At 39.9% G+C, this 17614-nt stretch overlaps 2 protein-coding genes across 2 annotated transcripts; one reads left to right on the forward strand and one right to left on the reverse strand.

The window, feature by feature from the left end:
* Positions 1 to 266: 266 nt before the first annotated feature.
* Positions 267 to 5380, reverse strand: LOC137260340 (U6 snRNA-associated Sm-like protein LSm7). The gene is made up of 4 exons (XM_067798019.1): positions 5247 to 5380; positions 4165 to 4267; positions 3939 to 4010; positions 267 to 2709 (listed from the first exon to the last, which is right to left on the reverse strand). The coding sequence occupies exons 1-4, from the start codon at positions 5271 to 5273 to the stop codon at positions 2570 to 2572; spliced, it is 342 nt and encodes a 113-aa protein (XP_067654120.1). The 5' UTR covers positions 5274 to 5380; the 3' UTR covers positions 267 to 2569.
* Positions 5381 to 9571: 4191 nt separating this feature from the next.
* On the forward strand, positions 9572 to 14734 carry LOC137259479 (major facilitator superfamily domain-containing protein 4A-like). Its single transcript, XM_067797126.1, has 4 exons — positions 9572 to 9643; positions 11989 to 12271; positions 12695 to 13642; positions 14619 to 14734. The coding sequence occupies exons 1-4, from the start codon at positions 9572 to 9574 to the stop codon at positions 14732 to 14734; spliced, it is 1419 nt and encodes a 472-aa protein (XP_067653227.1).
* Positions 14735 to 17614: the final 2880 nt, after the last annotated feature.

Genomic DNA, 17614 nt, shown 5'->3' on the forward strand with positions numbered 1-17614 from the left:
GATAGCTTTAACAATATTATTACTGGCCCAAATCACAATCAGCTTGCATTAGGCTAGCGAGCCAGTAGCTTTTTCAAACACTGGCCTAAGCAAGCAAATCCAACCAGTCGCCCCTTTCACAAAACTCACATAAGCCTAAGGTCTCGTAACTTTTCTCGTAGCATTCCTACTTCCTATGTTTCAGTATAGGAGGTACGAATAATATGAGAAAAGTTACGAGACCTTAGGCTTACGAGAGTTTTGTGAAAGGGGCCCCAGGTTTCCACAACTAGGGAAGCCATGGGTGCTCGTGGAGAGACATTCATTAGGTGGGTGTGGTTCGAATCCTGATTGGGACTAAGCCCAACAAAAGTACTTAAACTTATTCTTACTAAGAAAATGGAATCAGAAAAATAAATAATGTTAATAACGGACCAGACAATCCAGTGATCAACATTGAGTAAGAGAATTTAAAATTCACATTATCACCTTTTCAGCCATGTCATGACTAGGACTCTTAAGGAGTCATCTCCATATCTGAAATCAAAAGTATTCTCGATTTCATATCACTTTCTATATGAGGAAAATGTAAAAATCCTCTTAATGCAAATTCTATATCTCTAGAATCCTTCAAACCCTTACGCCATGTAGCACCACCTTCTGACTTGTTAAACAAGTCCTATTAATTCAACTTTGGCCCAGAAAGGCCCAAACATCAGACACTGTAAAAATCCATTTCTGATAATGAAACGATTTCTCTAATCAATGATTCATTGGATTCAGCAGAGCAAGAAAACAAAGCTGACGTAAAGAAGGTTTATTGTACATTGATGTTATTGGACGAGGCTCAAAAGACCCCTTCTTTCAATGTCTCCTAAAATGCTCTTGAAAAATACATGACTGTCACTGGGGCACCTCACCAGGGCTCATGTGCACAAAGAGATCTTAGCTCTACAATGATTGTAACTCCCATTCACCAACATAGGCTTAAGATAGTCGTAGCACTAAGATCACTTTGTGCAAGTGGACCCAGAGCATCTTTTGACACATAATATATCCATACAGTAGAGATGTGATGATACAGAAAATCCACGTTACTATACGTATCGCAATATACTGGAACAATACAATTCAATTCAATGCACATTGCGATATGCTATTCTTTGCTATTTTCTTAAAAACTGTATATTTTCATGTCAAGCAACAGGGTAAATTTTGGACAAAACCATCAAATTCTAGTGAAAACAAACAATTTTAAGATGAATGATACACATCACCGTATGGAAAAAAGTATCGATACTTTTATCGTCCGATAAAGTATCACGATTATCAATACCATGATATATCAAACTCTACTATACAGTCCATTTAACTTCAATATGCAAACTGTAAATGAGGATGTTCAAACTTTAGGAACTGTTTTCATATTCTTAAAAGACTTGATGGTGACATTCTACTTATCATCCAAAATCACTCATTGAATATTGTTTTGTTTTGTTTTGAGTATAAAGAGCATAGCTTCAGTGACAGAAAGAATAGTGACGTCACTTAATTGTTACATCATGGCAACCAATGATGTCACAATGATCTGTGATATCCGTGGGAGACAGGCATAGATGACAAATAATATGTAAATTCACTTTAAACATACTTTGCACATATGTTAGACTTACATGCATGTATATAGGCTCAACAGAATTGCAAAAGTAATTAATTCAAAGAAACGTTTGAAAAATAATTAATATTTATTAAAGTCATATGATTCTCATATGTTAAACAAGACTAATGACATCATGGTCTCAATCATAGAAAAGAGGTCATCTACAAAACAAAAAAAACACACACACAAATATTATCCTGACCATCCTGAGTGAGGTTTCCGGAGTGACCTATTCCTTTTCCTTGACCATAACTTTAACTGTGTGATGAAAGTAATTTTCACATCACCATGCACAGATCACATAAAACCCAAAAATGTTTCCGAAAAAGATTTCCCACCGAAAGGTAGTGATATGGTCTCTCAGAACACGGAAATTACATCACCTGCAACAAAACAGCATATTGGCCATGCTGAGTTACCTTGGTTACTGACTTGTTTCATAGACAATGTAGGATAAAAGAAATTTTCACATCACCGTGCACAGACTACAATAAACAAAACCAAATATTGTTACCTAAATTTCACCTTAACAGGTGGTGATGTGATCTCTCAGAACAAGGAAATCTACTTGTCTACAACAAAACGATATATTGAGTTACCATGGTTACATATTTGTTTCAACGACTTTCTGCCCTTTGTCAAATAGTTTAAGTAAGTACATCATTAACATACAAACCGTGTAAAGAAACATCCCCCACCCCATCCCCCACCTCCAAGGCAAAACAATCCACTTTCACCAGCACTTTTTGGGGTTCCATATTGCCATGTAAATCTTGGCAGTAGTGCATTGGGCCAAGTTTGTCTCATGCCTCAATCATTCAGGAACTGTTGCTGTGGTAACCGACATTTCCAATGAAAATTATAAAACTTCCTGCTACTGATCCACTGTCACAATGCACCAATATAAAACAGTCCAGATGGAAATCACATTCATCCATCTTGCTGCACAAAAGGGTTAGCAATGGCCTCCATTCCATCTGACGGACAAATCAACACCACAGATGTCCCTCGACACACAACCAACCCCAGGTGGCGGGTGTCTTCAGTCAGCTTGAATGGATCATCTGGATCTGTGAAGTGAAAGTTTAAATCAAGTTGATCATTTACACAGTTGTGCTCTGTTTATCCGAACACTTGTGTTTTTCTTGAAATTGTCCAGATAACCGAATTTCCGGTTATCTGAACCACGGACTATATGTACATGCACGAAGAAACATACATAGAAATGAGCACAATATGCCAAGGGCGTAATCTTTATTGATTGATAACACATCAACAAGCACTTGTTGCCTCAACTTCATATTTCCTGCTCAATACATTATGTCTAGACTTAAACAGTGCTAACCAGCCACGAGAATAAGCAAAGTCTCTGATACCCATGATATCGCCAAGTATGTGCTTTTTCAGTTAAAATTGTCACTGACAGGCAAATTGACACGCCTCAAAATTAACTCAGTGTCACCTTGCTAGTTACAGGAATTTAATCTTCTCACGCTTCAATTTCAAAGACTGCTGTCATCTTCCATGTTAGGACACACAAGGCCAATTGGTATTTGTGTGTGTAAACATACTGACAGGTGCTCAGCCATTCGGATATATACGAGACAAAGATGCTCATAGTTTACAGTTTGGCATGAAATGTAGGTGGACCCTTTTTTTCTAAATAACTCTTCATCCAATGATCCAATCGATCTCAAACATTGCAAGTAGATGTTTTGTCAGACAACCTAATCACACTGTAAATCACTGATTTTATGCTTTTGTATGAAAGAATCTGTCTATGTAACTATCAACAAAACAAACAGCAGAACACAGACTGCTTGCAGGGGGAGGGAGGGAGACAATGGCCTGTTTCTGTTGGGTCAGAAAGGTAAATGCATGTGCAGTTCATGATAGTTACCTGTTCACTGCACAGTAATAGACATGCATTTCATGCCAAACTATAGCGTTTTGTATGTAAAACTGATCGTCCGGTTACAGAAACCGGATTTCCAGACAAGTGAGTAATTTTACAATGTTGTGAATTCCTTCTAAAGAATTTTTGTTCGGAAAGCGAGTTTTCCAGATATCTGAGATTTGGATAAACGGGGCACGGCTTCAAATGAATGAGTAAGGACATACTTTGAAACGTGTTCCTCATAATAAAGAACTTGACCACCATAAAATACTCTCATCAAAATACCCCTAGAAGGTATATAAAGAAAAATGTTTTGTTGAAAATTGGGTGAAAAAGTTCAGAGGTCTACATTTTGCTAAATTCAACTCATTGACTTTGACAGTGCTGCTACATGTCCGTTACCTCTGAGGTACTCTGTAGTGCCATCCAGTACAAGATTCAAGAGAGGGTCGAACCCCTTCAGAACTCCTGCAGCTGAAAGAGATAATGTGGTGTAAATATAGTGAGTGAGTTTAGATTTATGCTGCATACAGCAAAATGGTATAAATACAAGTAAATATAAGTGGACATTTAAAGACATAAACGAACACAACATTTCTGTCATCTAGCAATAATTCCACCAACTTACCCTCTCGTCCGCCACTGAACTTGACTCGGATGGTCTTGTCGAGGTATTTGGACAGGTCAAGAATACTCTCTTTCTTCTTCTTTTCCTTGTCTCTGTCCCCCTGCTGTAAACATTAAGAATATGTGAGAGATCACATCAACATTATCAGTATCCTCTTACCGCAATGCATTTAACTGCAGTTGCTACATGATTACCCTGTGATTGATATTGTCAGCATTGATTCGCTACTGCCTTCACCCTGTGGTTGATATTGTCAGTATCAATTCACTACTGCCTGACCGGATATATTTTCTATCCTCTTATCACTAGCATAGGTCCTGTTCCAACTCAATGTGTCACTACGGTTGCTTAGGACCTAAAATTCCCAATAGTCCGATGCTCATGCTGTTGATCACTGGATTGTCTGGTCCTGACTTGATAATTTACAGACTGCTGCCATATAGTTGTAGCACTGCTGAGTGCAGTGCAAAACTAAACTCAATCACTTACTACAATTTTCCAAAAAGTGCTTTTGAAGATGCTGGTGCTGGAGTTTAGGTTTGTAATTAATGAGGGCATTATTAAGTATTTTTAACATGTTTAATATTCGATAGTATCATATTGTGGAAATGTGCACTGTTGTTGCATAGCGAAAGATTTCCACACGTAACCCCCGTTTTATTTCATCATTCTATAAATAAGAACAAATGTTTATTTAACAAAAATCCTTAAAAATCCTACTAACCATTACCGTAACCCTAGACCACATTCTTACCCTAATCCATGGACTCCAAAGCCTCGAAATAATCCTAATGGATGGCATATATTTGGAGCGGGGGTGAGGGGCGGAACACTTACCAGTACATTTTCATTAAAAGCTGCCTATGTACTACTCATGTCAAAATAGTAGACGAAAGCCGATTCAGTGTTTCCTTTCATTAATTAAAGATTATAAGCGATACACTGGCTGAACCAAAGCGTGATGGTGTGACACGACCCACAACATTTTTAAGTTGGCGTCATTTGTGTTTCAGAGTAATTGATTCGGGGGTGGGTGGGTTGATAAAACGCTGCCAATAATGCACTGGCTCGGTTAAAATTACCTGCATTGGTTTCGGTGTTTGTGACATCGTCAAAACTATCAGCACGTTTCCACAAGAGCTTGCGTTTACTTTTCGTTCATGCCGCGCTCCCACACTTCCGCTTCCGGCATACAAAGTACGAAGTGGCTAAAAGCGAAAACCGGTATTGTGATTGATAAATCAAATTCATGTCCAACACAGATGCGTCTGTTCAGCTTCGTGACATAAAAAGTCACACAAATATTATGTGCCCGAAACAAAAAAGTGGAAAAGGAAATGTGTAAAATTAAGCTAATTTAAGCCATAACTTTATGAAAAACGTCTGGTAAAATATCTAAAGTTGTACTGAAAAAACAAAACAACGTATTTGAATAAGTCAATGAGTGAGTGAATTTGTTTTTACGCCGCTTTCAGCCTTATTCCAGCAAAATCACGGCGGAGGAGACTAGAAATGGGCTTCACACACTGTACCAATGTGGGGAATCGAAGCCAGGTCTTCGGCCTGACGAGCGGACGCTTTAACCACTAGGCAACCCCACAAATCCATAGGTAAATGAAAATAATGAAACTGAAAATAGTATTCAGCGATGCATTTTGAATGACGCTTATATTTAACATGCAACACTAGAAATATGTTTCATTACATTACCCAGGGCTTGAAATAATTGAGTTTGTTTATTTATTTTATTCATTTTTTTATATTAAGAGATAATCATAGCATAAATGTACATTATTGCATTATCACGTTATCACGACCAGATCCGCCTGTGCATTGAACCCATATAAGGCATCGAACCCGCGTCTTCAGCATGACGAGAGGAGACTTTAACCACAAGGCTATCCCACCACAAAGGGTGAACGAACCAAGTGTCAAATGGGTATACAATTATAGGGTGTGCAAGGTTCAATCTCGACAATATGCAGCCTTGTTAAACCAAATCACACAAAGAAGATGAAATTTGTTGTTACCCTGTCTGGTTCTTCAGGGATCAAACAAAGAACCCTTGGGGAATTGAACCCGACTCTTCGGGATATATATATATAGTTAGTGGGTGAACGAGTGATGTCAGCCTATATCTGTGTCTGACTTAAGGAACCCTTAAGCCAATCGGACTTTTTAACTTTCCTTGTCGTTTCTTGCACTGCATTTTTTTCTGTTAACACTTTCATTCAGCTGATAGTTTTCCAGAAGTATGTCTGTTTACTATAACCGTCTCTTAAAGTGTATAGTCTGAAATTTGTCTACAAATATAAACATGGTTTATTTGTAGTACCTCAATTTATGTATACCTTTCCCCCGATACTCCCTACCAGTCACTTGATAAAGTGAGTGAGCGAGTTTAAATTTTATATCGCATCGGCAATATTAGAGCCATATACCGATGAAAACAAGGTAATCAATTTAAAATATTCGTCGTCAAAGGCCAGTAAAACTAACTAGATTCTCACTATAAACCCAGTAATGAAATCTAAATACTTTAACTATTGAGGACGACACAATCTGCATACGGGCTATAGATTGCCAACAACTGCAGGTAGATCACCACACTGTTCACAGCTGATCAATTATCAAGGAATCGTGTCATTTACAATAAAGAATTTGGCATCCATCTTGATTTTCATATGTGAAACAGTAAACAACGATCTGTAAGACTTCGATCTTTCTGACTTGAAACGAAGAGTCGACTTTAAGTCGACGTCAACGTTAATAATTGGACTTCACACACTTGTACTTAATGTGGGGAATCGAACCCGGGTCTTCGACGCGACGAGTGAACGTCTTAACCACTAGGCTATCCAACTACATCTCTACAGATCGACTGTACATCGAAACAACGACATGCCCTCTTTCATTCCTATAGCACATTCTCGCGGCCTGTCCTTATTCCAAAGTGGTCTGGGCGGCGAGGTAGCCTAGTGGTAAAATCGTTCACTCGTCGCGTTGAAGACCTGGGTTCGATTCCCCACATTAGGTACAATGTGTGAAGTCCATTTCTGGTGTCATATTGCTCAGGCGGCATAAAACTACTTTCACTCGCTCACTACAATCAAGTCTTTAGTACAGCCGCCTTGATATGTGCCTGAACGTCTGTAGATACAAAGTCAATATGTAGTGAACGTTTCATAGACAGTATGTATGTATACATCCTCCATATCTCCAGGGTATACGTTCCGAAAAGTCTCCACTATACCCTGGACGCATCTTCGGGTCGGCCCGATAATTGTATTACCTCCCTTTGCTGGCTCCGCTTTCTCACAGTAGCCAATCAGAATGGTCGCCGTTATAACCGAACTTGCCAGTGTCAACAAAGGTAGCAGTTGCAACTGCGAATGTTTGCTCGCCGTGCGACTCACAATTTGGGGAAATCATACATGCAACTTTATAGGTTCGAAACCTTTTTTAAAACATATGCAAGAAATCCATCTATCTCTTTCAGAGAACCTACGCATGGTGTGTTTGCCAAGTTTAATCGGTTAGAGAATTTGAAAAGCGAAAGTGAGTTGTGATTGGTTCGCTCAACTTCCCAGCGTAGACAACTGATTGGATAAAAAGCCAGCCAAGTGAGGTAATAAATTTATCGGGATGAGCCGTAGATGCATCCAGGGTATAGTGGAGACTTTTCGGAATGTATACCCTGGAGATATCGAGGATGGTATGTATAAACACAGGCACATTTTTAAATGAACTTGAAATTTCAATTACCATAATTAAATCAGGTTTTTCAACTGTTGAAAAATAAACAGAACAAAATGGATTTAGATGATACGAGGGGATGTCAATAAGTTTTGAGCCTTGCATAGAAAAACACAAAATATTGGTATGAACCACATTTATTTTTCAACATAGTCCCCTTGTGAGTCAAGACACTTGTTCCGTCTTTTCTGCCAGTCGCTGATGCCATCTCTGTAGAAGGCGCCATTTCGGTCCTCAAACCAAGCCTCATTAGCAGCAATAAGCTCATTATCATCCAGAAATCTACGACCACGCAAGTGTTTCTTGACATTTGGGAACAGATGGTAATCACTTGGTGCCAGGTCTGGAGAGTAGGGGGATGCGGCAAGATTTCGTACCCGCATTCCTGGACAGCAGCGGCTGCAACGCGAGAGGTGTGTACTGGAGCATTGTCTTGATGTAGAAGAATACCACGTCTGATCTTGCCCCGGCGCTTCTCCGTGATTGACTGTCGCGCTTGCCTCAACAAGTTGGTGTAATATTCCCCATTCATTGTTCTCCCTTTATCTATTTGGATGACGCCTTTGCTATCCCCGAAGACTGTCGCCATTACCTTCTGCACTGATCGGGAGGCTTTGAGCTTTTTGGTGCTGGGAGAAGTGACATGTTTCCATTCAATGGATTTTTGTTTGCTCTCAGGGTCATAGTGGTGGATCCAGGTTTCATCACAGGTTACTAGCCTAAAGTGCAAATCTTCTTGATTCTTGTTGTATCTGGTTAGCATGGAGTTGCTTATGGTGACCCTTGTTTGCTTCATTTCATGTAAGCATTCTTAGTACCCATCTTGTGCACACCTTAGACATGACGAGATGTTCATGAAGAATTGTCTCGATGGATCCGTTTGAAATGCCTGTGGTCTCCTCCAACTCGTGGAGTGTGATTCGACGATTTTCCAGCACAAGTCTATGCACTCTGTCAATGTTTTCTGACTAGTGCTTGTTGTTGGGCGACCTGGACGGGGGTCATCTTCAAGACTCTCTCATGCTTAAATTCATCGACCCATCTTTTGATGGTAGCAGATGAAGGGGAAGACTTCCCATAAACTGCTGAAAGCCCTTCTTCAATGTTTTTCGCTGAGTTTCCTTCAAGAACTAAAAACTTAATTACTGCTCTATACTAAATTTTATTCATTTTTACTGCTGTGAGGGGGGTCTCATTCTGTCAATGTGAACTGTTCAATAACTTCTGAGAGTAGGATACCAAAACTTATATATCACATCAGCTACACCCCAAGGTTCAATGTCGTACCATAGGCTGTGACACCTAGGTATGAAAAATGCTCAAGGCTCAAAACATATTGACATCCCCTCGTATATACCTTCCTGGGCTGAAATCTGCATAAATCTAATTACCACACTCATTCTTGTCTGGTGATAGTGTGATTATCCTTGCGTAGTGTTCCTCTGCATTTGTATCTAAACAGAATATTGATTGGATAGAGTATGTCATGGGCATCAGACCATGTGAAATATTACAGTTCTTTTACACACTGCAGAAAATATTAATCTATTTCGCATCGGCGTTCACATGTTTAAAATATGTTGAGACTTCACGATGTACTAGATGTACTTGACTACGCAGCAGAAGGGGAACAGGAAGTATTTAACCGAAAATGGGGATGTCTAAATCCACGCCTTGTCTGTATCTAGAGATGGCTTTACTCCTAGCCATTGCTGCGTTTGATGTAAGTAATCAAGACTTAGTCAAATGTTGCTATACTATACGCTACGAAGTCGTACTGGTCACAATGAAGGATCATTTTAATGATATTAGTTCTCATTTATTTATTTATTTATTGGTCATTACACAGACATTACAACTACGTATTAAAAGCCAAAGATCCTCCATTAGTATCCCGTGTGATGAAATAATCACGGTCGAGCATATCTTGAAGGCATAAATATTTCAGGGTAAAACCCTTTTTTATAATGTAAATTATTATTTAGTATTTTATTCTAAAGAACTAGAATTATTATATTAATCTTGCACAATGTGTTTTGTAAATGATATTTCATAAGTGGTAGTAAAAATTAGGAACTGCGATTGTTAGAGGCTGTAACCTCAAAGGAGCTTAAAGTATTGTAAAACATATTACAATTATTGTCCCCCTGAGAGGGTCCGTAAGTCCTAATACATTGTAAAGTAAATTTACAGAATACATCTTCAGCAACCCATGCTTGCCATAAAAGGCAACTATGCTTGTCGTAAGAGGCGACTAACGGGATAGGGTGGTCAGGCTCGCTGACTTGGTGGACACATGTCATCGGTTCCCACTTGCACAGATCGATGCTCATGTTATTGATCATTAGATTGTCTGGTCCAGACTCGATTATTTACAGACCGCCGCCATATAGGTGGAATATTGGTGACTGCGGCGTAAAACTAAACTCACTCAAGTTAACCAGGTCCATTATTTTCTGTATGTAATTGTTCTTTCAAAGGGAATTGAATTGTTTGAAAAGTCTTGATAGATATGTTCTATAATAAATATTTGTCATATATATACATATAAACAGCACAATCGTCTGTGGCTGAAGTTGTGGTCAGTTAAAAGTCAGTGAAAAGTCGAGATAATGGGGTGGATGCGAACACTTTTACGAGGGCTGTATGCTTCAAAAACCTGTTGATTTCGAACTAGTTTGTCTATCTGAGTAAAATAATTGGAAATGCTGATGAAGAACACTGTCCAACAACACTTACTAGGATTAGTTGGTGTCACCAGTCTATGTAGGCATATAACGATTTGATCAGCCTTCGTATTGCCTTTTCAAAATTAATAATTAGTGCTTTTTGTAGGGCCACATTTCAGGCTTTCTAAAAGCCCTTGAGAACCCCGTGGAAAGGATACTTTCTTATTGTTACCTCGTGAGTATTAGGGCATTGTGAACTGTAATGACTCAATTAATTATAATATATTTCAAATGATTGTGTAAGTATTATGTGTAATCATTGTATGTATTATGAAGATTTAAACTGAATAATTATAACCTTTGTTGAAAATATACGTTTTCGCAAAAAAATACCCAACAACATTTCTAACAGCTGGGTCTATTTTGCTAACTCCGTGTAAAAGGTAAACACATTAAATAGCATCTGATGTATAGTTAATTGTATTGCATCACCATATATGAACATTGTATATGAACATTGTATATGAACATTGTATATGAACATTGTATATGAACATCGTATATGAACATTGTATATGAACATTTCCCTTATTTCTGATCTGAGTAATAACAAAGCAAAACTGGGTGTTGTCACGTGATCGAGATTTCTAAAAATGGGACGATTTATGGTCACCAAATCATGACACATCGTACTTTACATATAGCAAGCTTTCCAGAGAGCTAAAATATGTCTAAATAGTGAGTGAGTGAGTGAGTTAAAATTTATCGTCTCATCAGCAATATTTCAAACATATCGTGACAAGAAGGATTAATAATAAAAATACATCTTAATAAATGGCACATAGTATAAACCTGTCAACGAAGAACAGTAATATCACAGAGAAGAATGTAAAACTAGTAATTAAACAGATTAACTATAGAGGACAATACAATATAAAGATGGGCTACAGACTGCCAACAGCTGAAGTTAGATCACCACGCTAGGGACCATGGGGACTTACATTACATTTGCTTCCTGCATGAACCCTAGCTGCATTTACACACACACCCTCAGCTGTTAGCAATTTAGACACATCTAGCCATACATCAAAAAGACACACATTATATGTCTAAATAAGAAATGGGACACTGAGTCGACTTTAAACCCAAGTCCAGGACTCTTCTACAAATGTTACATTAAGAAGTATAATATTTCATATGTCCGGGGAGATCCTGTTTCATTAATTGACCGATTGGCAATTGACTGATGGGCAGGTATGAACCCTCCAATCCGAATGCTATATATCTACTGTTTGACTGACCTTTTTGGCAGGAAAATAAAGAGTCACATTGAATGACGCTATTACATACACTTGTATTTCGAACACGATTCATTAAGTCGGTGCTTCGTGTTTTTCAGGGAATAATTGACAGCTGCTTTGGGCCAAGTCTACAGGACCTTCACTGTTTGTACTCCGTTACTGTTCAGACCATCAGCACCCTGTTCCCGTTGTACGTTGGCACCAAGACAGCAGGTTGTTTGTTGTACGTGCCGTTACATGGAGTGATCAGTGACTATACACTGATGATGGGGTGTCTCCTTGGTAGCTGGCTGGTGTTGCTGATACCTCTGTGTCCCTCCTACTGGCTGGCCGCAGCTGCGAGTGTTGGACTGGGGCTGACAGGAGGTGTCGCAATCAGTGGTTAGTTAATCTGATAATTTCGTTTTTGTGTCTTTAATCAATAACACTAGTCCATTCCTGCCTTCAACCCAGTTTGTTCATGAGTGACACTTTTCCGAAACGAATCAAACTGACATTTGCATTTTTTGTTGTGTATTGTTTGGTTTTTTATTTCATCGTCGACCAAAAGTTTATCTGTTCACTGAATCCATGAAAAAAGAATGTTTTACAGTATTTGGCACAACATGGACGCCAGGATTGGGTGATGAGGCCCGTCATCTAGAACAAATCCTTCCTTAGTATCTTTAGGATCATAACATTCACTATTTGCAGGATAAAAGCATGGTGGAAGTACACTGTTTGCTGGCAATAATTTCTTTCATTAAAACATAACATTAAGCAATATTAAAACTGTTAATAAGCAGTATGCGTTCATCCTTCCAGCCTGTGTTGCCAGAACCGGTGAATTAAGCTATGAGAGTACTATATCCTTTCACTTGTTCGGACTAGCAGCTTGTGCTGGACACATCCTCGGGCCTTTAACGATGTCCCCATTTCTGAGCAACATCAGTCCCTACCGAAACAGATCCAACATCACTGGCGTCGACTTGGAACTGACGGCAGACCAATGTGACAACTCCGAGTCAAAGATTATATATGCATACCTAATATTCGCATTATGTGGCCTGATTCTTGCCATTCTTCTGGCTGTTTTACATCATGGAAGAAAGAACGATCCGTGGCAGAGTCCATGCCAGGAGGAACACGAATCATTTGGGAAAGTAGAACTTATATTAATCGGTCTTCTATTCATCTTAATGTTTATTGGTGGTGGCACAAATTTCGTGTACGGGTCACTGCTGCTGCTTTTTGGAATTCACAGCCGTCTGCATGTCCCCGAGAACACGTTGGTCCTCCTGACATCGTCGTTTTATACCGTGACAATGTTTGGTCGTATTGGTGCCGTCTTTGTCAGTTTCATTGTTTCTCAGTCATGTCTGATCAGTACATGTCTTGTAGGGCTGCTAGCTGCATCTGTGTTTCTGGTATTTACTGCTGAAATCAGTTTGCTTTATTTGTGGGTGTGTTCACATATTCTAGCACTGTTCTATGCTCCATTATATGCAGGACTGATAGCATGGTGTGTGGAAAATATTCGGGTGAACAATACTGTTTGTGCCGTATTTACATTCTGCGACCTTGCAGGGACGTCATTGGTAGCACTCGCTTTAGGACAACTGATGTCAGTCTTTGAACCACAAATGTTGCATTATTCGGTTGCAACAATTGCTGTGGCACAAATACTGTTGTATCTTTGTATTTTCCTTCTGCAAAAACAGGTACAGAAGAACACGAATGAAAAATACACTGTTCTGTCAGATACTTCAGTCAGTAGGTGAGTTAGTCGTGTTTCTCGCTGCTCTTACACATATTGCAGCAGTATCAGGGAACCTTGAAATGGGTTTACACACTGAACCCATTTATTGAAACCATGGGTTTCGGTTAGACTATGAGTATACCCACAAGGTGCTACATAATACATTTGAATTGAGCATTACACTGCAAATAATCCCTAAAACAACATATATATATATATATATATATATATATATATATATATATATATATATATATATATATATATATATATATATATCGCAACAGTGCGATTGGTCATCTGGAGACTGGGGAGTCTCATTCTGCGATTGCAAGGCAACTGAATGTGTCACAGAGTACCGTAGCTAGACTTTGGCACTGCTGCCAGCAGCAAGGGTCAGCACATGATCACCCCAAGTCAGGTCGAACCCGTGTGACAAGGCCCGCTCAGGACAGGTTTATTCGGCTTCGGCATTTGCGGAACAGGTTCACCACAGCATCCTCCACAACATCGGTAGTGCCAGGACCAGAACAATTTCTGATCAGACTGTGAGGAACCGCTTACGTGAGGCTGGTATTCCAAAAGACCTTTGCTAAGATCTCTCCTTACGTCAACATGGGCAACATCTCCCATGGCCATTGCAAAGGGGGAGAACTGTTCTCTCCAGTGATCAGTCACGTTACATGCTGCGACGTCCCGACGGAAGAGCACGTGTATATCGACGTAACGAACGCTATGCTGCACATTGTGTCCAGGAAGTGGACAGACTTGGTGATGACCGTTTCATGGTTTGGGGCGGCATCTCATAACGTGGCAGCACAGATCTCAGTCAGGTCCGCCAGAACGTCATTTTTCAGCATGATAACGCTCGGTCACATACAGCAAGAATAACCAGGGACCAAACGTTCAGGTTCTTGATTGGCCCTCACGATTGGATCGTCGTGTGCGATAGCGTGACCCTCAGTCAAAGACGTTACCTGCTATTTGTAGCCTTGAAGGAAAAGTACCAACTCATTCCCAGGCACTTCATCCAGAATCTGGTCGAGTCTGTGGGACGCCGATGCCAAGCAGCTATTGATGCTAATGGTGGCCACACAAGATACTAATTGCTCTTCGATCTTGACCTTGGGACACATGTCATTTGTCATGTACAGTTTATTGCAGCATTGGACCGTTAATGTTCATTCAGGTTTTCTTCATGACTGCCCTGTATTACTGAACCTTAAGCGTATAAATGTTCACAACAATTCATTAAGTGTGTTCTTGCATAGCATATCAGCGACATGTTTCACCCATGTTGCAGTATGATGTTCAATGACGTTTTAATAAAATTTTGACAAAACATATGTTCAAACCTGTTATAAAAATTTGTGAAAATATTTGGAAATTGTTATGATTTAACTTTCAGCTCACCTAACTTCTTCACGCTTTCAAAGAGTTAATTTAAGCTCATAAAAAGAATGAGTTCTAAAGAGGAGAGACTGACGAACTGACAGGCTGGAGGAGAGAAAAGCTGTGCTGAGGCTATATATTCGTTTAAGTTTAGAAATAGAGATTGCACTCTTATTCCAAGATGCGGGATATGTCATTTTTTGTAGATGTTTTTACACGAAAGAATGAAAAATACATTTATATACACTGTTGGATTTTGTAAAAAGTAAATTAGAATACATAATACAGGACGCAACGTTTCATCCATGGCTCATCAACCTCCACGTATGACCTATGAATCGGTGAGTTCTGAGTGAGTGAGTGAGTTAATGTTTAACGTCACGTCGGCAATATTTCAGCCATAGCGTGACGAGAACATTTAACACTGAAAAGGAATACGTGTATATCATAAAATCTCTTGTCGAAGTAAAACAGACTAGAGTATCAAAATTAGATTTAACACTATCATGGAGAGTTAAAACTAATATCACTTATTAGACAATATACAATATAAACCCGGCTATAGATTGAAAACGACTGAAGGTAGACCACGATACTAGGGGCCATGGGGACTTACAGTACATTCGCTTCCTGCATGGACCCAAGCTGGACTTACACCATCCACCCACTTGTTTTACTACGCACACTCTTGTGTCACTGGACAGCATCTTCTAACACTGGACACCTCCTTATATCACTGGATACCCACTTACATCACTGATACCCACTTGCATCATTGGACATCCCCTTGTATTCCTGATACCCACTTACATCACTGGACATCCCCTTGCATCGCTGATATCCACTTTCATCACTGGACACCCCATTGTATCACTGGACATCCCCTTGTATCACTGATACCCACTTGCATCACTGGACACCCCGCTGTATCTCTGATACTCACTTACATCACCTATACCTCCTTGTATACCTGATACCTACTTACATCACTGGACACCGCCTTGTATCACTGGACATCCCCTTGCATTGCTGATACCCACTTACATCACTGGATACCCCATTGTATCACTGGACACCCCCTTGAATCACTGAACACCTCCTTGCATCATTCATACTAACTTGCATCACTGGACACCCCATTGTATCCCTAATACCTCCGTATATCACTGCACATCCCTTTGTATCACTGGACACCCCCTTGCATCACTGATATCCACTTGCATCAATGGACACCCCCTTGCATCACTGATATCCACTTTCATCACTGGACACCCTCTTGTATCACTGATACCCACTTGCATCACTGGACACCACCTTGTATTACTGGACACCCCCTTGCATCACTGATATCCACTTGCATCAATGGACACCCCCTTGCATCACTGATATCCACTTTCATCACTGGACACCCTCTTGTATCACTGATACCCACTTGCATCACTGGACACCCACTTGTATTACTGGACATCCTATTTGTTTGCCTTTATGCCTTATTCTGTTACTGGACACCCACGTGTATCACTGCACACTAATTCCATCACTGGACACGCATTTGAATCACATCACACCCCTTGTATTACTGGACACCTACTTGTATCACTGGACACCTACTTCTATTCCTGGACACCCATATGTTTCACAGGACATGGACGGATATTACTGGACACCTACTGTTATTAATGGACACCCACTTGTATCACTGAACACCTACTTAAAATACCGGACACCCGTTGTATTACTGGACGCCTACTTATATCACTGGACACGTACTTGTACCACTGAACACCCACTTGTGCCACTGGACACCAACTTGTATCACTGGACACCCACTCGTATCACTGGACAGCAACGTATGTCACTGGACACCCACTTGGATCACTGGAAACCCACTTGAATCACAGTATACCAGCTTGTATTAATAGACACACTCCTGAGTTACTGGACACCATGTGTATCGCTGGACACCCACTTGTATCGCTGGACACCCGCATGTAACACTGGACACCCACTTGCATCATTGGACACCCCTTGTATAACTGAACACCTACTTGTATCATTGGTCAGCGGTTCGAGAGTCGTTTTGTCAGTACCCAAGCCTTGAGCTATTTTCAGTACGAAAGGCAGTCAGTTAGACGATCGAAAGTGTACAGAGGCAAAATTCATGACTTGCAGGCAGGATCAATGTAACCTACTAGTCAGTAACCTTAAACCGTTAGCAAATGACTACTCACCTTTACAGTTTTGATTTGGTTGCACCTCAAGCCTGAACAGACAATTTATGGATCAACTAAACAACTCAGTCACTCACCTTGCTTACTTTCTTATCTTTGTATAACTTAGTAATTACGAAGATCAATGCCCATGATATTGATCACTGGATTGCCTGGTCCAGATTCGATTCTATAGAGACAGCCACTATACAGCTGTTGAGCATGGTGTTTAACAACAACCAATCATTCTATTCTCAGAAAAAGAACCAGAACTCTGCGATTGCGTCCCATGGGGTAATCACACCCGAACACCGAAATATTTGCATTTTGTTCGATTAATTCTATTCTCTAACTGACAAGTTGATAACATGGCCTGTTGTCCTG

Source organism: Haliotis asinina, chromosome 13 (assembly GCF_037392515.1).
Source record: "Haliotis asinina isolate JCU_RB_2024 chromosome 13, JCU_Hal_asi_v2, whole genome shotgun sequence".
Taxonomy (NCBI): Eukaryota; Metazoa; Mollusca; class Gastropoda; order Lepetellida; family Haliotidae; genus Haliotis; species Haliotis asinina.